The sequence below is a fragment of the Solanum lycopersicum genome, chromosome 9 (assembly GCF_036512215.1).
Source record: "Solanum lycopersicum chromosome 9, SLM_r2.1".
NCBI lineage: Eukaryota > Viridiplantae > Streptophyta > Magnoliopsida > Solanales > Solanaceae > Solanum > Solanum lycopersicum.
Window position 1 is genome coordinate 60,519,123 of NC_090808.1, and position 22,785 is coordinate 60,541,907.

The 22,785-nt window shown below is 33.9% G+C and overlaps 2 protein-coding genes across 13 annotated transcripts; both read left to right on the forward strand.

Moving 5' to 3' along the window:
* Positions 1 to 1,806: 1,806 nt before the first annotated feature.
* Positions 1,807 to 7,323, forward strand: LOC101264367 (serine/threonine-protein kinase Nek2). The gene is made up of 15 exons (XM_004247145.5): positions 1,807 to 2,156; positions 2,832 to 3,004; positions 3,157 to 3,223; positions 3,714 to 3,779; positions 4,321 to 4,367; positions 4,496 to 4,541; positions 4,656 to 4,736; positions 4,826 to 4,868; positions 4,942 to 4,991; positions 5,072 to 5,153; positions 5,247 to 5,296; positions 5,449 to 5,522; positions 5,650 to 5,701; positions 5,829 to 6,284; positions 6,467 to 7,323. The coding sequence occupies exons 2-15, from the start codon at positions 2,919 to 2,921 to the stop codon at positions 7,094 to 7,096; spliced, it is 1,830 nt and encodes a 609-aa protein (XP_004247193.1). The 5' UTR covers positions 1,807 to 2,156; positions 2,832 to 2,918; the 3' UTR covers positions 7,097 to 7,323.
* Positions 7,324 to 7,459: 136 nt separating this feature from the next.
* LOC101264669 (uncharacterized) lies at positions 7,460 to 18,197 on the forward strand. 12 transcript variants are annotated; one of them, XR_743278.4, is made up of 5 exons: positions 7,460 to 7,970; positions 8,944 to 10,008; positions 10,097 to 10,194; positions 10,478 to 10,538; positions 17,811 to 18,197. XR_743278.4 is itself a non-coding variant. In XM_004247146.5 (3 exons), the coding sequence occupies exons 1-2, from the start codon at positions 7,707 to 7,709 to the stop codon at positions 10,006 to 10,008; spliced, it is 1,329 nt and encodes a 442-aa protein (XP_004247194.1). In that variant the 5' UTR covers positions 7,460 to 7,706; the 3' UTR covers positions 10,097 to 10,779. The 12 variants fall into 12 exon arrangements, 1 of the variants encoding a protein (XP_004247194.1); XR_002028607.3 differs by having other exon boundaries at positions 17,932 to 18,149; XR_743279.4 differs by lacking the exon at positions 17,811 to 18,197 and adding an exon at positions 16,461 to 16,597.
* Positions 18,198 to 22,785: the final 4,588 nt, after the last annotated feature.

Here is a 22,785-nt window from a genome sequence, read left to right on the forward strand (position 1 = left end):
ATATTTGGGGGTTTAAGGTTGGAGCTTTGCTTGTATTTTGCTAAAAATTTGAAGGTGAAAGTGGAAAGATTAGAAGAACAAAGTCTCAAATTTTTAGAATTAGTGTAAAATTTGAATTGAAAATTACTTTTTCTCAATATATTGAAGAAATTGAGTGAAATATTGTAGAATTTTGATAAGAAAAATGTAATTAAGTGAAAAATTGTGCAAAGAGAAAATTGAAGAAGAAGTTTTTTGAAGGAAAATAAGAGAAGAGGAACATGAAAAAGGAGAAAACATGGGTTAGGGGTTAAAAAAAATTACTTTTTGACCTTATTTTCAACCTCAAACGCGTCTAATTTATTTTTATTTTAAATTTTATTTCCACGTCAGTTTTGAGATGGTCTTAATTACATTTTGAAAAAGAATAAATGTGTAATAGGTTGTCATAATAGTTGAAGTGTGTAACTAACTTTTCGATGCAATTTGAAGGGGGAGTTTATGTCTTATCCCTATTTTTATAATGTTTGTTTTTATAAAAAAAAAAGTTACATTTATTATACAAAAAATACTATTAATAGTGGGTCAAAATGGTTTGATGGACCCTTATACTTGTATGTATTTGTATTGTAAGCCCATTTATTTAACCATTTGTCAACTGAACCCTTGAACTCAATAAAACACAATTTAATGAACCCCTTTGACGATTGACCAAACTTATGTGACATTTGAATGTATGAGTTGGCAAAAGTGTGTAACCACACGCTCCTATGAGCGAGTGGATACATTTTTGGGTTAATTTTTATTTAATAAATCCTTTTCATTGTTTCCCCCACAAAGTATTAAAAAATCTGAACAATAATCTTCATTAATTTACCCATTTTCAATTCAATTTTATCAAGAACACACTCAATCAACGCTTCCTCCAAAACCCAACTCAAATTTCCTAGGAAAATATGTTGCATCAATTTTCTTCATACCTATTTCATAAATTTCAAGAAAAATATGTTTTTGTATGAATTTCACAATACTCATTTCAGAAAATTCATAAAAATATGTTCTTGAATCGGCAACTTCCGAATAGGATCCAAAACAACATTAAATCAAATGCCTCTTCATAACAAAGAGTGAGTCTGCTGTTGATACATCAGTCTTCTTGATTTTCTTTTCGGCCACGTCCATCGTGGATTTCGGTGAGGAGGAACTACGTCGGAGATGGAGGATTTGAAGAAGCAATTTACATCGACAACAAAGAATTGATAAAAAAAATATTAAAATTATAAAACAATTAATTAACATCAATTTATCAGATCTTGGGTACATGTTAAGTCTACTGATTAACCGCGGAGGGAGAAAAACGAGGTGGGTGAGGGTGTGAGATCATGAGCGCGAAGAAGTTTCTCGACCAGATTTAGTGGTGTGATGGGTTAGGTTGTTGGTTTTGTAAAGGTTGGAGGAGGAAATGGCGATAGTGTGCGGCGGAGATGAAGACGGCGCAGGGAGAGAGTATGCGCGATTTCACCGAAAAATGGCGACGGTGGCAACAATGGCTTCTTGGTAGATGTTAGTCGTGAACCGTGAAAATTGAGAGAATGAAATATATGACAAGATACTAATATATATATCGTGAATATGATATGTCATATATGTAAATGAGAGTGAGCTACACACATAATTGGAAAGACTTAAAAATCTCACTTTAATTATATCCAAAAATTCTATTAATGAATAATTAAATATAAAATTTATATATACTAATCTGATATAAATATAAAGATCCACTATATCATTTTATATTAATAGTGGCGATATCAAGAATGTTTTCCTGAATCAGAATAAAGAAAGAAATGACCCCTACTAAATTAAGACTAGAGACGGTACAACTCTCGAGTTTGTTCATCCCCATGACTTTACCTATGGGGCCCAATTTTTTGATTTTAAAAAAACGAACCAACTTTTTTCAAAAAAATAAAAATACATCAATGTTTTGAAAATGTCGGAGACGCATCATCCCTTTTGCTTTGTTTACAATTCTTTTACCGCTCTCTCCATTTTCTTCCTTTTCTCTGTTCACTCCATAAATAAAATTAATTATTCAACAACTGGTCTTCATCTCTACATTGTTATCTCCATTAATTAATGCTCTGCCTCTTTCTCCAATTCTTCATCACTTTCAGGTACGTAATAGAGCAAAACATTTGGTACATTTTGAATTTTCTCTCTTTATCGGTTTCTGTAACGGTACGTATTTTTTTTTTTACTTTTTTTATGTGCTGCGAATTGTTGTTCTTCCAGGCAATTGCTATTCGATTAGGTTTAGTATTTGTTTTGAAGTTTTTAAAATGGAGCGGCGATTGATTTAATTGCAGGTGTCTATAAAATGAGGGTTTAAGAGTTTGTATGGCTTCTGAAATTGTAGTGTAGAAGTAATTGGATTACGTTACTCATGGATCAAAACATTGTGGTTTTTGAAAGAATTTATAGATTTACATTGAATAACTCATATTGCTGATTAGAATTCTTCGTTGATTAGTTGTGTGTGTGTGAATTGACTAATTTAGTATCAATGTGTTCTCAGGATAGTTGTTGCTAGTTCTTTATAGAAGTAGATTCTTCCTGCCTGGTTGAAAGAGAGCTGGGGAATGGGAGGTTGTGTAGGGTTTAGAAATGTCCTATGGTTTCAATTGGTGTATGAAAGTGGAATCGTATCTAGATATACAAGAAGTTTGCAGATACTTGCTATTATTTTCAACCTGTAATGACCATGGAAAAAAATTCTGGACTAAAGAAGTGTTGCTAATTTTTATGTTTTCAAAAAATTTCTTATAGATGCATTTCCTTTTGATCTACAGGATGTTTGCAGGTTTGGTTTGATATTTTTGTATTTTGATTGAAATCTGTTTGATAAAGCAAAGGTGGTCTTATAGATAGATCATAAGATGGAAAATTATGAGATTTTGGAGCAGATTGGGAAAGGTTCCTTTGGCTCTGCACTACTTGTAAGGCATAAACAAGAAAAGAAGAAGTAAGAAGATGTGCAACCTTTTCTAAGTACATCTGTTATACTTTGTTGTTTGTTACTGTATTCAGTTTATTTCATGAATTATTTCATTATTGTGTTACTCAGTTTATTTTTGATTTCTGACTGTTCTTTTTTATTTTCTTCTGTTCCTAAAGATATGTTATGAAAAAAATTCGCTTGGCTCGCCAGACAGAGAGAACACGCAGATCTGCCCATCAGGAGGTTAGCCTTTTATCAACTTTCTTTGCGAACTGAGAGAATGAACAGGGTAGTTACATTTTTTTAGGTATCTCATGAAGAGCTTGAAGACATCTGCATATCTTGGCATCTAGATAAGAAATGTCAGAAGCACTATAGGATTCACTATTATTGTCTTAAATTGTTAAGAAGTTGTGCAATGAATTGCACATTCTAACGTGATAGAATGAAGGTTATGTGTGCATATGGGTTACTAAAACATTTATCGAACTCTTTGATTTGATCAAGGCCACAAAACAATGAAAAGGCTTTTGTTGATAAAGTGAAGTAATCTTCATTGTTGTTAAGGTCAATGATACTTGCTTATCTTGAATGCACTTGTAAGACTCTAACTTGAGTAGAACCATTCTGCTTAATCTCTTTTTTTCTTCCTTCTATTTCTTGAGGAAGACCAGGGAATCTGTAGGTGCAGGTTTCTATGTGCAATTTCTGAACTGGGTTCTTTATTTTTCAGATGGAACTGATTGCAAGAGTACGAAGTCCATTTGTGGTGGAATACAAAGATTCCTGGGTGGAGAAGGTCTGTGCTTACTCTTGTCCTTTCACAATTTCACCTTAAACACATAAAAGGAATCAACGTACATGTGATAACTTGTCTACTCGTGTCATTTACTTCTCGATTCTCACAATGTGAACAGCATGAAAGATTGTCAAGTGGAAGTTTACAAATTGTAAAGAACGGCAAAAAAGTGCCTATCTAAGTTAATCGATGAACTATATAAGAACTAAAACTGCTGTTCAAGTGAATACTCTACCCTTGTGCATTTTCGTTATTTAAGTGATTTCTATGTGAATATGCATTTACATGTCTAAAGGTGATAGAGTATAGTGATTTAACTATTGAACTCGATGGTTAATTAGGATTTTAATAGGCAGAAGCTGGTGCTACAATTCCAATTTTAGCAAATATTCTCAAGTTTAATACACCAATACGAGGAGTAGTACATAAATTATCTCAGATACGACTAAACATTTGAGTTGTTCATAGTACCGTCTAGCTGTTGAAGAATTATTTATTCAGTCTACCGTGCCATTGACCATGTGAAAATACCCAATTTCAGGGATGCTATGTGTGCATTATTATTGGGTATTGTGAAGCTGGTGATATGTAAGTCATCTTCCTTTTCCAAATGAACTGTTTTCTGTATATTGGACCTTAGGCCTGAGCGCCTGAATCTAGTTACTGATTTCTTTTTGCCTATATATTGTCTAATAATCTGTTCATTACTTATACAGGGCAGACGCTATTAAGAGAACGAATGGTGTTCTTTTCCCTGAGGAGGTTGTTATTAAATTTACATTTCCTTGTGATTCATATGTTCCTGCCTCCTCCAAATTTACTTCCTAATATTGAGACCATTTCATTTCCTAATTCTAAATACTGACTGGTAAGCAGAAGCTTTGTAAGTGGCTAGTTCAACTGTTGATGGCACTTGATCACTTGCATTCGAACCATATAATTCACCGTGATGTCAAGGTGAGTTGCATATCTCTTCTGTGTTATTCCATAAAGTTATTCTTTCTCTGTTTCATAGATTTGTTTGCTGATTACTTTTTTGGCGTCAGTGTTCAAATATTTTTCTGACTAAAGAGCACGATATTCGTCTAGGTAATCCCCTTACCTCGTAATTTGAAGTTGGGTATGATTGACTTTGAGTATTTATTTAAAGATCTGTTTTCAGGTGATTTTGGTCTTGCTAAAATACTATCTTCCAATGATCTTGCTTCCTCTGTAAGTAACTTGTCTGCAAAGATTCTGTATTTGTGTTTGTTTTTTTGATTAGTCTGGTGATGAGGCATATTGACTGTCAGGTGGTGGGCACTCCAACTTATATGTGTCCTGAGCTTCTTGCTGATATACCCTATGGTTGCAAATCAGATATATGGTCTTTGGGCAAGTCTTTACCTTTCCTTGCTTGTGTTGCTTCACACGGAACCACTTTTTATTTTAGATGCACGCTGTTTTGCTGACTGTTTGCATATCCAGGTTGCTGCTTATACGAAATGACTTCTCACAAGCCGGCATTCAAAGCATTTGTAAGTCATTAAATAGTACTTTCCAGACAATGAATTTCTAGTACTATCATGAGTTATATAATCAATTTCTAAATTATAGGTGCAACTGGCAGGTTTAGGGAATATTCTGGCAGCTCAGTACTTTTAAATAACCTCCAATGCTTTTAATGCAGGATATGCAAGGTCTCATTAATAAAATTAACAAATGTATAGTTGCTCCACTTCCCACCGTGTATTCTGGTGCACTGTGAGTAAATGATCTTTTACACATTTGAGGCTACCCATTTTTGTTCTTATTTCGTCAAATTGTGCTACAATTGGATTATTATATTTTTTTAAATTCTGTTGCTAAAGTTAATTTGTTTCTTCGTCAGCCGTGGCCTTATTAAGAGTATGCTAAGGAAAAATCCAGAACTCAGACCAAGTGTATGTACCCCTCACTTCCTCAAGTTCACTATTTACTTTCTAAGTGTATATTTCAGCTTCCAGAAAGGAAGTTACTGTTTGACACATCAACTCTTTTTTCACTTCAATTCTCTTTCAACTGTTCCAGGCTGCAGATTTACTCCAACATCCCCATCTTCAGCCCTATGTTTTAAAAATCCTTCTGAATTCTGACAGCCCGAGGCAGCACAAGTTCCCAGTCCAATCTTCTAATTCAACATATGCAAAGAAAAAAAGATTGTCTGAGCCGAGACATGCTCCGGTCTTTAATGAAAGAGAGCTGAGGCGATTGTCCAGTGATAGAGCTTTGAATCCTAGTATTTCTGGAATGGACTCTCCATGTTTATCCCGGAGAAAAAAAGATCTAATGAGCTCTGTGAAGAAAATTTTTTCAGAGCCATCTGTTGAAAGTGCTCCTTATGACCTTGGCGTAAAAAGTTCTGCTATCTCAAAGTTGTCGGCTGCTGTCAAAACTGTGCGATTTAATTCAAACAGAAATTCTATTCCTCACAGGAGACAGAGCACTCCATTAAAGATGTCCAATGCTGGCTCTACCCGTGAACTGGTAAGTTTCTGATCTAGTAGTATCATAAAGATCTTCAGCTTATAAGTCGAAACAAATGAATATAACTCCAGTCAGGAATTGGATATTCTTTTCCCGATTCTATATTATTGAGCTAGTACCTGTAGTTTTTCAAGGCTGGATTTTTCATTTAGACTTAAATATCTATCTACACATGTATGCAGCTTCCAGTGACAAATACACTAGTTAGCCAACCTTCCAGGTCAACACGTAGAGCATCTCTTCCGTCATCAAGAGGAGCTGCGAAGTTGGAATCACCTTACAAACACAATGTTGGTCTTATACACCAAGTGCAGTCTCCGGATGTTTCCATGAATGCTCCAAGAATTGACAAGATGGTTGATCCCTTGGCTTCTTCAGAAGACCATTTTTTACCCATCCAGAGAGCTTCACCAAAATCGACACAGTTGTCTTCCCCATCACCACGCTATAGTGACTGGTCATTCACAAAAGACAAGTGTACAGTACAGGTTGTTGACAGAACCTTCCCCAAGCCACCTTTAATTGACCCTATTCATGGAGTTGCACAGATTGGAAGTGAATGTTCAGAACATTATCCAACTGGTGCCTCAAGCCGGTCATCATCAGAATCTCGTTCACGGAAGTTTGATACATCTTCTTACCAGCAACGTGCTGAAGCCTTAGAAGGATTACTTGAGTTCAGTGCGCAACTATTGCAGCAAGAGCGTCTAGACGAGCTTATGGTGTTACTGAAGCCATTTGGGCCAGAAAAGGTTTCTCCAAGGGAAACTGCTATATGGCTAACAAAGAGTTTTAAGGAGAATGGAGTGTAACCTTCTTCTCCGTTTTGATCTTTACTGCTTATATGAACTAACGAATGCATGGGTTTTCAAAAGAGAAAAAAGAATCACAATGCATAAGGGAGAACTGTACAACATGAAAATAACCTGTTAATGAGAAGCAGAAAGAGTAATTGATTGTCTTGGGTCTTGTTGAATGTGATGTTTAAATGAATAACTTATTCATTTTTAGAAGTTTGATATAACAGTCTTTAAACTTACCTCACTATCCACAACTAATTTTTTCAATCTTCAACACAAGCAAATGAAAAAGAGTACTACGAATTGACCCATTGAGTTGACTGTTTGACACGTTAAAATCTACAAGGCATTCTAGTTTCATTGAAATTTGAAGCCATTGTTATGCAAGAGAAGTTCCATGCGTGAGATTGAAATAAATGTTGGACCAATATAGCTAAATATTTTATTCTTACAGACACCTGCTAAAAATTTCTCAAAAAGGTATTGACATAATATTTGCTTGGGCAAGAACTGTTTATTAGTTTGCAACGAAACGACGTCACTTTAGTCGACTATATATATATATTTTACGACTTGGAAATTGCAGCATTGCTACAGCGGCATAGCAACAAACGGGAAAAAAATGGAAGTAGTAGAATTGTACGAGCTTCACTATTCCGATTTGCTGCAACTCTCTTCAGAGAAATCTTTATCAGATGAATTCATTGAAGAAACTCAGCGGCTGAAATCAGCCACCAGAAGTGTAATGAAAAACTTAGGGCCAGAGGGACCAGGACTCCTCGCCATCACCGGCGTTCCAGAAGCTTCCAATCTTCGGCGAACTCTTCTTCCTTTAGCTCGAAAACTCGCTCTTCTTAATAATGAAGATCGCAAGCGCCTTCTTAAGGTCAACCTCTCTCCTTTTTTCCTCCCCTTAATATTCAAAAATCCTAATGCACGCTTAGCTAAGGATACAATGTGATGAACAAATTTTAAAAAATTGTACTATCTAATTGAGGTTAAAATTCACTTATCACACTTGTTTGCTTAAATAAGGAGAAGCTCTAGCCCTTATTATTTATGCAAATGAAATGTGCTTAAATAAAAAACCATTGGTTAGTAGGTAGGAGTGTGTCGATAGTAGTGATTTGTATTGTCTTGTTGCGCTTATTAGTAATCATAGTTCTACTCTCTTAGTTTCTTCTTCTTTGATTTCTGTTAATATATGTTCTTTCGTGTAGTTCTATTATAGTATTATTTTGATGTAGTACTGTTCTGCTACTATATGTCGTTTATGTTATTATATATTGTCTATTGTACTTCCATTCCGTCTTTTCTAGATTGATTTTGTCTTGAATCAAGGTTCTATAGGAAACAACCACTCTAACGTCGCCTCTAAGGTAAAAGGTAAGGTCTGTATACACTCTACCCTCCCAGACCTCACTTTGTGGGACTACACTGGGTATGTTAATGTTCTATTTGGAGGACCCTTATATTTGTAGGATGACGTATTAATATCATTTACCAATGTTTGAATGAAATTTGGCGACATAAAGGAGGATGGTTCACTTTTTCAAATGAGTTGGGATTGGCTATATATATTTACTGATAACAATATTTGAGGTCCAATGGGTATCTACTGTTAAATGCTTTACTCCACTTTGATTGGTGAGCATATTTATCTGCATATCCCAAATTGTTTTGCCATATTACTGCTTGAGGGTGAAGGAATGGTAATTGTTTTAAAGGATATTTTTATGACGCTTTTGAAATGTGACTGTTGCATTGTAAAAATTTGATTTTGAAAGAACAAGGATGGTAGCTAGGTTGTATAATTTGCTGCATTGCTCACTACTCTCAATATAATCATTGATCAACAGGAACAAAATCTGGGAAGTGATGTATCATTGAAGAACCCGAATAGAGATGTCTCGTCTTTTTCCATGCAATTGAAATATGAGCAATGCTATGAAAGAAGTGGTTGTCAGGTTGATGATCTAGATGTTGATAATCGGGATAGAGGAGAGGTTAATCAGGATGAGTTTAAGAATTTAGGTTGCACCTTTAAGGAGCTAGGATATTGCATGATGGACTTAGGGCTTCGCCTTGCACAAATATGTGATAAGGCCATTGGGGGCCAAGAGCTGCAACAGAGCTTATTAGAGTCTGGCACAGCTAAAGGGCGTCTGATCCATTATCATTCTGCTGTTGACAATGATATTGTTAGAGAAGATGCTAAAAGAAATGGACAGTCTAAAGGAAGAAATGGGAAAGCCAATAAGAATGAGCAATTAGGTCTGAAGCAGCAAGGAATTGAGTCATTGAAAGACCAGTCAAATGACTATGGTCTGTGGCAGCAGTGGCATTATGATTATGGTATTTTCACTCTTTTAACAGTTCCCATGTTTCTGTTGTCCTCTCACCAAGAAGCACCAGCAACTATAAATAATGATTCACCTGTTTCTTCTAAGCATGAATTTCCTTCGCCCGGTGGGCACACATATCTTCATATATTTGATCCCAAAAAGAATCAGGTCTTCATTGTAAAGGCACCTTCAGAGAGTCTCATTCTGCAGGTTGGAGAAGCAGCTGATATATTATCTAAGGGGAAGCTACGAGCAACACTTCATTGTGTTTGTAGACCACCAAAGGTTGATAACGTGAGCAGGGAAACATTTGTTGTTTTCTTGCAGCCAGCATGGAGCAAACAGTTCTCTCTTTTGGATTACCCGCTTGAACTTTTTGCTTTAAGTGGTCAGCAGTGCGGGGTATGTAGCAAGGGAACTGAACAGTCTAGGCAGGTCCCTGAGGAATTAAGTCATGAGATTCAAAAGATTGTTCCACCACTTTTGTCGAGGCTGAAAGATGGGATGACGTTTGCAGAGTTTTCTCGCGAAACTACAAAACAATACTATGGTGGTAAAGGTTTACAGTCCAACAAATAGGTGAGTAGTAATCATTTCTTTTGCTTCGCACACGAACCTATAACTTCAGTATATAATAGCGTATTTCTTATTTTTATCTTGGATTCAGGTTTTCTGTGTATATCTTTATATGGCCAGAGGTGCCATCCAGCTTGATAATGTCAAACTGGTGGTTGCAAAGTGTCACTGTCAACTTCTCCGTCTCAGGTAAAGAGGGGGCGGCGTGCTCTTGTACTGTTAGGAAGTGATTTCACTTTCTATGGCAACTCTGTCTTTGGAACTTCGGCAATAGCCCGGTTTTGTGTCAATGGTTCAATGTACCTCAGGAAGAGAGAACAAGTCACTGCAACTTGCAATGACTGCTGAAAGCTAAGAACATATTCTTGTGACCTCTACTTGGGATACCTTTGCCACTCTAAACTTTGGATCTCCGAGATCTACCTTAAATTTACGTCCTAGTCATAGGTTTTTCTTTGTGTGTTACTTGCAGATAGCCAGAAGGTAGGCGCGAATGGGGTTTACAAGCTTGGGCCTCATCCGCATAACTACAGGTACGTCTGACTTAACGGAAATGCTCGCCTGGTTTTGGACTTGCATTAGGACTGGCTCAATGCCCTATTATTCTTCATCATGTCTAAAATAATGGTGGCATGTTCAATTAAGGAAGAAAATCAAATAAGTTAGTCATTTAAATGTTACCGTTTACGAAAGAAATATTGGAATATCCGTAAGTACAATGTGTGAATTTCTTAAAGATGTGCTAATATTAACAACTCATAATTAAATAGTGTACATTACTAGTTTCAAGTTAGTTAGTTAGTTAGTTGTATTTCCATTTTATAGTTGCTTGTTGTGATGGTTAGTTACATAACAAACTAGTTGGTTAGTTAGTTATTATCTTCCACTTGCTTGATTCATTTAATCACATGTGTATATATACATATCATAAGTGATGAATGAAAGTAATCAAAAACTTCCACATTTCAATCACAAAGCCTTGTATTGTTAGTCTTGGTTTTCATTCTCGTTCAGGGAAGTTTGCAACTTCATCAATGACTGCACACACTTCAGTTTGAAGGTGTCTTTACATGGTATCAGAGCACACGGTTAATTGCTCTTTTCTTAATTCTTTGGTTACTCATTTTTTTGATTGATTCTCGATCGATAAACAGAGTTGGAAGTCGCTGTGTTAATACATTTTGATTTCTTTCTGAAAGTTCATCTTTGCTCTCTTTCTTTTTCCTAATCGAATAGTTCATAATAGTCATAGTTGTAATGGCTATCGAAACTACTACATCCACGTCTGCATTTGAGGGATCTGTGGTATCTGGAAGTGATGCAAATGGTGTTTTGTATGTGCATCCTTCAGACAATCCAGGAATGATACTTGTTCCTGTTCAGTTTGATGGAACAGGATATAGGACCTGGAGAAGGGGTGTTATGAGAGCATTGTCAGTAAAGAACAAGTTATGTTTCATTGATGGAAGTTGTGAGAAACCAAGCACCAATTCACCTCAATTACGTCAATGGCAGAGGTGTGATGATATGGTGACATCTTGGATTCTAAACTCTTTAGTCAAAGAAGTTTCAAACAGTGTGGAGTATGTAAGCAATTCTGCTGAGTTGTGGAAGGAGTTGGAAGATAGGTATGATCAAACCAATGGAGCGAAATTGTATCAAATTCAAAAGGAGATCAATGATCTCACACAAGGAGTTTTGGACATTACTGTCTATTACACAAGAATGAAGAAGTTATGGGAAGAGTTGAATACTTTGAATGTGAAGAATCACTGCAGTTGTGTCTGTGCGTGTGGTGCAAAGGATAGTATATTCAAGGCTGAGCAAGATAGGCGCCTGATTCATTTTCTTATGGGGTTAAATGAAGTGTACACAGTGATAAGAGGAAATATTCTCATGATGAATCCTCTTCCTTCTATGGGCCAGGCTTTCTCATTGTTAATCCAAGAGGAAAAACAAAGAGAGTTCAAGCCTGTTGGTAGAATATCTACAGATTCTGTGTTTTGAATGTTAAAGCTGTTGATAACAAAGGTCATGGAGGAAGATCTTTTAGAACAAATTTTCAAGGAAACAATTATGGAAATGGCTATGGAAATCTTGGTGATACCAATAGTAGTTCAGGAGGAAATCACTATCCAAGTAATTGTAAAAGACCTGGACACATCAAGGATAAGTGTTACAAGCTGCATGGGTATCCTCAAAACAATAACAGACCAGGTAGTCACAATGGTGGTCAGGGCTTTAGACAACAAGGCTCAAATTACAAAGGAAGGAGAGTGGTAGCAAATGTACATGGTTCTGTAGGTGATATGGTACCTGCTAATGGAGAAGAACAATCACAATTTCAAGGTGTTGTTCTAAAGAATATTAACTTCACAAAGGAACAATATGGACAGATCATGAATCTACTGCAACATTTCAAAAATGAGAATGTGGGAGAAGATACTAGTGCCAACAATAATGCTTCTGGTGTGGCTGCTGGATCAATGAACTTTGCAGGTACTGTGGTTTGTTCTTCCTTTACTGTTTTTGACAACCTATCATGCAAATGTTTTGAATCAAGTGCAAATCTGTGGATCATTGACTCAGGAGCATCAAACCACATAACCTTTAGTAAAAACTCTCTAATCAATATTAAAACTCTGCCTATTCCTATACTAGTTTCTCTTCCAAATGGATACAAAGTCAAAGTAACAGAGTTTGGAGATGTACCAGTCACATCTAGTATTACTTTACATCAAGTCTTATATGTGCCTTCTTTTAAGTATAATCTAGTTTCAGTTCATTCACTAACTAATAAAATGAAATGCATAGTCTTGTTCACTAATGCATTGTGTCTATTGCAGGCCCCTTTAGTGAAGAGGCCACAAGTTCTTGGTAATTGTAGAGATGGACTTTACTTCTTATGCACAAAATGCTTGAAGACTTCTGATAAAGTCAATACATGTCAAATATGCTGTTGTTTTCCCAATAATAGTCTTCTTTCTAGTTCCATTAGAAGTGAAACATGTAATTCTGGTTCCTATTCTCATGACCAATACAAAGTGTTAGCTTCTAATCCTGTTACTTTCAAGTGTAAATCTTCTTTCAATATGAATGTTATGGCTGATCACAACTCTGGAGATAATGTAGATTTGTTGTGGCACAACAGACTTGGCCATGTACCTTTTGTTAAGATGAAAAGTATCACTGGATTACCAGTCAATTTTTCTCCCAAACAACCTTTCTGCTGCAATATTTGTCCAATGTCAAGACAACAAAGACTACCTTTTAGTCATAGCACAAGCCAAACCAAGTCTATTTTTGAACTGTTACATATTGACTTATGGGGACCTTATCATATATCCACTTATGACAACTACAAATATTTCATTACTTTGGTAGATGATTACAACAGAACAACTTGGACACATCTTTTAAGTACTAAGAGCAATGCTCTACAAGTTTTGAAAAATTTTATAGTCATGATAGAGAATCAGTTTAGTACCACTCTTAAAAGCATTAGAACAGATAATGGGCTGGAATTTACTTATAATGAAACACACCAGTTTCTTATATCCAAAGGGATAGTTCACCAGAAGACCTGTCCATACACACCTCAACAAAATAGTATAGTGGAAAGAAAACATAAATATTTACTGGAAACAGCTAGAGCTCTTTTATTCCAATCTAAACTACCTATAAGGTACTGGGGAGAGTGTGTTCTAACAGCTACACACATTATTAACAGACTACCATCAAGTTACTTGAAAAATAAGTGTCCATATGAGGTATTATACAATAAGAAACCAAACTACAGCCAGCTTAGATCCTTTGGTTGTCTTTGTTACCCTACTGTCCCAAAGGTACTTAGAGATAAGTTTGAGCCAAGGACCACTCCACATGTTTTCTTAGGATATATTTTTGGAACTAAAGGCTACAAGGTATTGAATCTAGCTACAAAGAAGATACATATCTCCAGGGATGTAATTTTCCATGAACATGTCTTTCCTTTTACTTTGTCAACTGAAAGTTCTTCTTTTCCTTCTGTTTTGAAGTCTTTTTCTTCTCCAGATTATACTGTTTTAGATTCATATAAGAACTGTGTAAATGATTATGACAATGTGACTGATACAACTCCTTCTCATCTACCTACTCACATTACTCAAAATTTTGATATACCTTCTACTACTTCTATTACTTCTTCAACTCCTTCTCAACATAATACTTCCACAATAGTACAGAGAAGATCTCATAGGGAAAATAAAATACCATCACATTTAAAAGATTATGTTGTCAATATCCCAAAATTGAAATCAGTTAACTCTAACACATCCAACACAACTCTCAACAACAATTTATCACTTACTGCATTGTTTACCAAACATCATCACATATCTCCTGAAGTCATTGCATCTAATAGTCAGTCACTTGTTGAAAATATTTGTCATGATAGTGAGCCATTATCATATGAGGAGGCATCACTAAATCCTGCATGGCAAAAGGCTATGATACAAGAATTTGAAGCACTGTATGCTAATGATACTTGGGATCTTGTTACTTTACCACCCAACAAACAAGCAGTTGGATGTAGGTGGGTATATAAAGTAAAACACAAAGCAGATGGAAGCATAGAAAGATTCAAGGCACGACTAGTTGTGAAAGGGTATACACAGCAGGCTGGAATTGACTACACTGAGACTTATTCACCTGTGGTTAAGATGACTACAGTGAGAACATTGATAGCATGTGCAGTGAAGAAAGGGTGGAACATGTTTCAACTTGATGTAAATAATGCATTTCTTCATGGAGATCTTCATGAAGAAGTTTACATGAAACTACCTCCAGGACTTGAGGTACCTGATTCAGGACTGGTTTGTAAATTGAAAAAGTCTCTTTATGGTCTTAAACAAGCAAGTAGGCAGTGGTACTCTAAGCTAACTGAGGCATTATCATCTAGAGGTTACTCTCATTCACAATTTGATCACTCTCTATTTTACAGAAAGGAAGGCTCCTTGGCAGTATTTGTTGCAGTGTATGTGGATGATGTTATTTTAACAGGCACAGACACAACTGAGATTGCACATCTGAAAACATATCTGGATAACACCTTTAAAATCAAAGATCTTGGAAGGCTTCATTATTTTCTTGGCCTGGAGATACTTGATACAGCAGATGGAGTACTTATTTCTCAAAGGAAGTTCATCTTAGACTTACTCAAAGAATATGATTGTTTCAATTATACACCTTTGTCTTCTCCTTTAGATCCTACTGTTAAGTTGAAAGCCAAGGAAGGAACTCCTTTGTCTGATCCTACTTTCTATAGAAAGTTGATAGGCAAGCTGAACTTCTTAACTAATACAAGATTGGACATAGCTTTTAGTGTTCAACACTTAAGCCAATTCATGCAAGATCCACGAGCTCCACACTTACAAGCAGCTTATCATCTGCTTAGATACCTCAAACAAGATACTACCTTGGGAGTGCAGTTGTCTAAGGACCCTGATTGCACAGTTCAAGCTTTTTGTGATTCAGATTGGGCATCATGTCCAGATTCAAGGAGGTCAGTCAGTGGCTATTTGGTGTTGCTTGGGAATAGTCCTATTAGCTGGAAGTTTAAGAAACAAGAGACAGTCTCCTTGTCATCAGCAGAAGCAGAGTATAGATCACTCAGGAAAGTCGTGGGAGAACTAACTTGGATTCACAGATTACTCAATGAGTTAACTGTCTCTATTTCCTCTCCTATTAGTGTTCATTGTGATAGTCAATCTGCCATCCACATTGCTCGGAATCCTGTGTTTCATGAGAGAACTAAACACATTGAGGTGGATTGTCATTTTGTACGTGACAAACTTCAGGAGGGGTTGATCTCTTTGCATCATGTGTCTACTTCCAATCAGCTTGCAGACATACTTACTAAGGCCCTTACTGGCGTTAAACATTCAGCTATTTTGCACAAGTTGGCTGTGAAATCCTTACCTCCAACTTGAGGAGGGGTATTAACAACTCATAATTAAATAGTGTACATTACTAGTTTCAAGTTAGTTAGTTGTATTTCCATTTTATAGTTGCTTGTTGTGATGGTTAGTTACATAACAAACTAGTTGGTTAGTTAGTTATTATCTTCCACTTGCTTGATTCATTTAATCACATGTGTATATATACATCTCATAAGTGATGAATGAAAGTAATCAAAAACTTCCACATTTCAATCACAAAGCCTTGTATTGTTAGTCTTGGTTTTCATTCTCGTTCAGGGAAGTTTGCAGCTTCATCAATGGCTGCACACACTTCAGTTTGAAGGTGTCTTTACAGCTAATATGAAAATGAGATACTAGAAATGGCAAACCAGTCAACCGAAACCTTCTTAGAAGAAGAATGTGGATTATCAGACCACAATCCTCTGCTGTTGCAAGGCGCGTTGCATCTTTAAATTCCTCGACTCCTCACCTAAATGAACTGTTCTACCTTTGCAGCGTTGGACGTTGGTTATACATTGTTTCAGTTGATCCGTTATGATGAACTTTTCGCTTTCCTTTGGTTACACCTACATCCTCATACGCATGTATAATATATACATGTGCTAATTTGCATGCATACAGTTTTCCAGATAGTCGATTTTGGGACCTCTGTTTAAAGCATAAATGAGGTTAATATACTGTTGTAAGTTGTCATTTCAGAAATAAACTTTTGAAACATGCGACTATAGTTGTAAAAAAAATTATGTGTCTGAAGCTGGGTTTCGAAGGACAAACATCAAGTATGTATATCTTAAGTATGAATTATCAGTTTCATATATATGTTGGAAACTGAGAATAGTAACTTGTTTTCTTATTCCAATTAAGGTGCTCTCTTTTCTCCTTTGAGAAAAGTATATAGCCTAACATGACTTCATCTTGAACTCCAACTTCTTAAAGTCCAAATAAAGTGAAAACATTTGAATTTACGACCAAACGCCTACTAAACTCACTTTTCATTTTGAAATTTAAGATCCACTTATTTAAAGTTGCAACACTACAATCTTTTCGAACTTTCTCCAACAACATTACTTGTTCTAATCGAATCTTAAGATTCACTTCTTCAAACATTATAGACGATGTACAATAGGTTTCAAACACACTATTATACAACAACTAAGAAGCACTTTATCTAAAGGCCTAGAGTGGCTACCAGTAGTGGCCGTCTGGCCGAGTGAGACGGCCACTACTTTCGACCCCTAGCTTGGCATATTTTGGAAAAAAATGGTAATAGGTTAAATAAGGTGTGCCATGAAATTTTACTGTTTTATGTTAGCAAGTTGTATGAGTATTACAAATGTTTGGCCCTTCGAGTGTTGTCAATCAATTAACAAGTATGGAGTAACAATCTTTTTCATGTTTTTGGATAGAAAAGAGTAGTTTATAATGATTACTTGTTGAATGCTTTTTGTGGGCACATGCTGCCCATTTTAATAACACAAGGACTAAGATGAGGTAATTATTCCACTAGTTGAATGATGGGATATATTTGCCTTGTAGTTTGTACCTATTGGAGAGCATAGTTGTACTATTTCGATCAATTTATTCTATAGGCCTTGTCTTTTTTGACTTCTAGATTGTCTTTATTTCAGAGTGGAATAACTACTCTTTATCACTCTCATAATTGAATCAAAGCTGAAAACTTAATGTTTATATCGAATCAATGAACGTAAAATGGTGAGAATAAATATTTATCTTAAATCACATATTCAATATAGAATCTTGAAGGTCGTTGAGAGTGTATTTCATATTTTCTTTCTATGAATTATTCGATCTGACTTACTAATCGATTTCTACCCTATACGACAGATGGACTCGGAAACAAATAATTAGATGTTCAATGGTTGAAACAATGTACTTGTCTGCAGGAAAATGATGACATTTTTGAGATGAAACTTGACAATTTTGGGTTGGTACATTGTGCATACAGGCAAATGAGTAAGCAAATGAATTGAACAAGAAGCTATGTGAGGTGAAAATTTCATGTACACTAGAGCCATCCTTGCCCAAGGGAGTCAAGTGGCACCGCTTTGATGGAAAATTATATTTTATATAAAGGTTAAATTTTGGTTTAATAAATATATACACTATTATTGACAAAAGTTGATTGTTTAATTTTGTAGTTAAAGGGTTGTGAGAATTTATTGAGCTTGCGTGTTTAAGCCCTATTAATTTATAATTAATTTTTTATTATAATTATTGACGCCCCTTAATAAAAATTCTTACTCCACTCGACGTTACTGAGTGTGACAATGATTTGTTTTACAATTAGATCTTAAATATAAAACCAGCACAGGTTAGTATCTGTCCACTTGTCCAATGAAAAACAAGGTGAATAGCTGATTTATTTAGATATGGATTATATTATATTTTATACATAGAAGCTACGTACTATATAAAAAAATATTTGGATAAAATATAATCCAAAAAATTCAGAGACGGCGCCACTGAGGGATTTCTAAAGATGCTACTTTGGCTCCAAATTATTTATATTATATATTTATTAAATGTGGAAGTGACTGAATTTGTTTCATTTAAAATCATATTATCCAGGTTATCCGTTAACCCATTTGTACTTGCAGTGTATTAAATATAAAAAAATATACCGGGTGCTTTAATTTGGTAGAAAGTCATAAAGAAGGCATTGAATTAGCAAAATTAGAAGCTAGCATAAACTATACCTATTATCTTTCATTTGAGATCGATATCGTATAACTCTATCTGCTATCTTTATTGAGATTTGAACATGAGATATCGTGATTCTCAACCTATTCCATTGACTACTAGACTACATTTTTGGGTGATAAAGTTCACGTCTTTTACGTATTTGTTTAAAATTCATTGAATATGTAAGTTTTGAATCAATTAATATCATAGTTATCGTCTCAAAGTAACCATTCTTTTGATCTATAAACTTTTAATTCTGAGATCATTTTTCATGAACACATATTTGTCAGTTTGATCATATCAAGTCAATAAAATTTTTAAACTCATACCCTTTTGGAGTTACAAAATGCAAACACCAATCCCAATGATAAAATGAAAGTGAAAGGAGAGTAATGGTTGATCATGGGAATTTTCAGACAAACCGAATAAAGGGATCTTCTTTTAAATCCTCACAGATATAGCTAGAGATTGTGTAATGGTCCCAATTTTTTTAAAAAAAAAATTCAAAAAAAGTATATTATTTTTTTAATATTATATTATAGTTTGCTATAATAGTTTTCAGATATTAGAAGATGATAAAAGTAAAAGAAATAAAAAGAACAGAAAAGGATCTGAAAAAGAAAAAAAAAAAGATAATGACGTTTCTTATAGCACGCCTAAATAACTAGTACAAAATTCATACAGCTTTGTTCAGAAATATTTTTTTGTATTGATCCTAAAAAAAACATGTAAGAGCTCTTGATGTTGAGAATACTTGAGACAAAAAATTAAATAAGAGACACAATATAAGAATTATTCTGAATTAAATAACCTTATATGGTTTGTCATTTTGTATGTAACAATTATGCCCCGACAATTTATATTGTTTTGTATTAAGGTATATACATAGTATGTTCAGTGTCTAAATTGGAATATAGAATTAGATGAACAGTGACATATCATCCAATTTTTCAAACTTTATTTAATATTGGTGTATGAGTTGTTAGTGTTGTTTTAGGGGACAAGGAAAAGATGAGTCAGGAGCCCAAAAGTGAAAAATGTTAATAAAATTTTTAATACGGTATATAATTTTTTTTAAAAATCAAAACGATAAAATCTGTTCGCCAGAAAAGCAAAATCACTACAACTTACATGTACCTTTTCCATCTTTTCAAGCAGTGATGTGAGATTTTATTCGTACATCAAATATATACTTACTTTTTTTGTAATTTAATTTATATGTTCGAATCGAAAGCAATAGATTTTATTGAAACTGACTCTACATTTTTAGCTGCATTAATGAATTAAACTTAAACTAAATATATGCAAGGATGGATCTTGATTCGATAAAAAATTATATAAGCTATTTTTTTAGCGTATATATTTGTAGTAAATGTTGTACTTTGACATGTATAAGCTTTAGCTACGTCTTTGTTTTAAACAGTGAAGGTTATGGGAGCTTTTGAGAAAAAGTATATATAAGCATCTTAATGATTATTATTCGTTGTAGAGTACATTTTTAGAAAAGAAAAAGAGAAGGAAAAGTATTAGTTGAGAATCTCACTTTCAACAAGTGCTTTTTGAGAAAATGGCAATCGTTTAATTAACACGATATAGTGTGTGTTTGGTTGGAAACATTTTCTCAAAAAATATACAAATTTTTTTCTGACGTTATGTTTGATAATAAGCAATAACATTATTTCAAAAATATTTATACGTAATTTAGAAAAACACTATGAAAGAGGATGTGGAAGTTGGGAGGCTTTGACGGTGGAATAGACAACGAAAGGCGTTTGGCCAAACGATATCATATTACGATATAAAATCAGCGTTTGGACATCTGATTCCACACTAATTCTATCTCATGATTTCCATTCATGAGATGAGAATTTCATATCATGATTTGGAATTTTTTAGATATAAAAATGGACCCACAAGTTTATATTTTATTAAAACAATCCACATGTATAACTAATAATCATTTATTGTAAATAAAATTAATAATCACATCTTTAATTTTTAAAATTTATTATTGCTTTAAATTTGATAAATATAAATGATAAAGTATGAATTGATTTGATGAATATAAATAAGTACATGGAAGTAATACTTTTTTGGTTTTTCATAATTGAAAATGCTTCTCTTTCGACTACATATGAAAATGTTTAAAATAATTTAGTATAAAAAGGGACAAAATTGGTGATGTATGTTTGAGAATCACTGCTTCCAATATGTTTGTTTTTAGCAAGAAACTAATGCACTGAAAATGTGTAATTGCACACAAGTGAAACAAGGCATGAACCATATATATGATATTGACACACAAGTAAAAATTGTCATAACTTTTACAGCATTACATAATTATTTGCGAGAATGTCAAAGGAGTGATGAAATTTTTATGATTTATGAGCATGAAAATATAGTTGTGACTGATATTGACCAACAAATGGCTCAACGTAACAATGTTGGTTCGTCTTCACGATCGTACAGTCGAGAAATGCAAGTTCAACGTGAGAAGGTTGTTCGTGCTATGTGAGAGGATTATATTAAATACTAGTACACTATAATTTGTGTACAATAGTTTTTATTGAATTAAAGTTTGAGCAATTAAAGTTAAATGAAACAGTTAATTAATTGAAGAACAAATAATTTTATAATAATTATTATGCGATTTAATTAATTTTTATTTATTTGATAAGATTAAATAAACAATTGAAGCTATTTTAATGGAGTAGTTCATAACTTATGAGATTTTTATGTATATAAAAAAAATATACAACACAAAAATGTCAAATTACATGTCCAAATAAAATTTCAACTTTATCTCATGATTTCATATTTTGATATCATATCATGATTGTATATCATATGACCGAACCGACCCTTATAATAATTGTTTACTAAAAGTCATTTTTCTGATTTTTAAATAACTTGTGTCCAACATATTTTGATCAACAAAAATGAGAAAAATTAGAAGTAATTTTTAAGAAATATTGAGCCAGTCGAGTTCCCCACTGAGGAAGTAAAAAAGAATACTTACTGCCTTTCCTTTTTTTTTTTTTCCTCTTGCATATTTTTGCCAGTTTGCTGCATCCAAATTTATTTCTAAAAAATTTATATATAATCGAATAAAAAAAACTTGAAATTTTATTTATGATTTTTTTTTATTTTTAAAAAAAGTCATTTTAGTTATATTATTAGAAAAAATAATTTTTAATCTGATCAACCAATAGATTTTTCCATAGCAAACTGTATATATTAGAATTTAAAATATGTGCTTATACTAGTGGCATATATTCACTTTCCTAGAAGATTTAGCACTCCGATTCACTGACATAAAATTTCAAAATTGACTCTAATTTTCTTCTAGATAAGGGCATTCGAAAATATTACATAAAATAAGCAAATATCTTTAGTATAATTATCACATTACTTTAAAATGATTACATAATCACACATTATTTAATTTGGATTTGAATTTATAAAGGGTAGGTGATTGATACCATAATCATTGAAGGACCACTATTAAGTCATAATTATACAAGATGATATATGCATCTATGCACAAATATATGTACTTGGATAAGTGTATCTTTATTCTTCTTTTTCTAAAAATTTATGTATGCACAAATACATTAGATATATCACAAATTTGATATTATGTGCATGTAATTTAATTTTTATATTGGTATGATGTGCTTATGCATAGATACGCTACATATATCACAATTACATTGGATATATCATTACCATTTCAGAATCAATGCATAATTATGTACAAATAGATCGTATACATCAATGCATTCTTAAAAACTAAATACATGATATTGATAGTGCATGCTAGATATTCGATACTGAACACACTGAATGAAATTGACATCGATAAAAACACTAGATAAATCAATGTATATTTGATACTGAATACATGAAATTAATAGTGGATAAACTAGATACTTATTTTACACCGAACACGCTTAATGACATTTACATGCACGAATACACTAAATACACTAATGCATAATCGATTTTGAATATATATATACATAAAGTTGTAAAACTCAATATATTATAAAATACATATACAATGAAACACATGAATAAGAGAGAGAGGAGAGAAGCGAGATATATTAGTTCAATG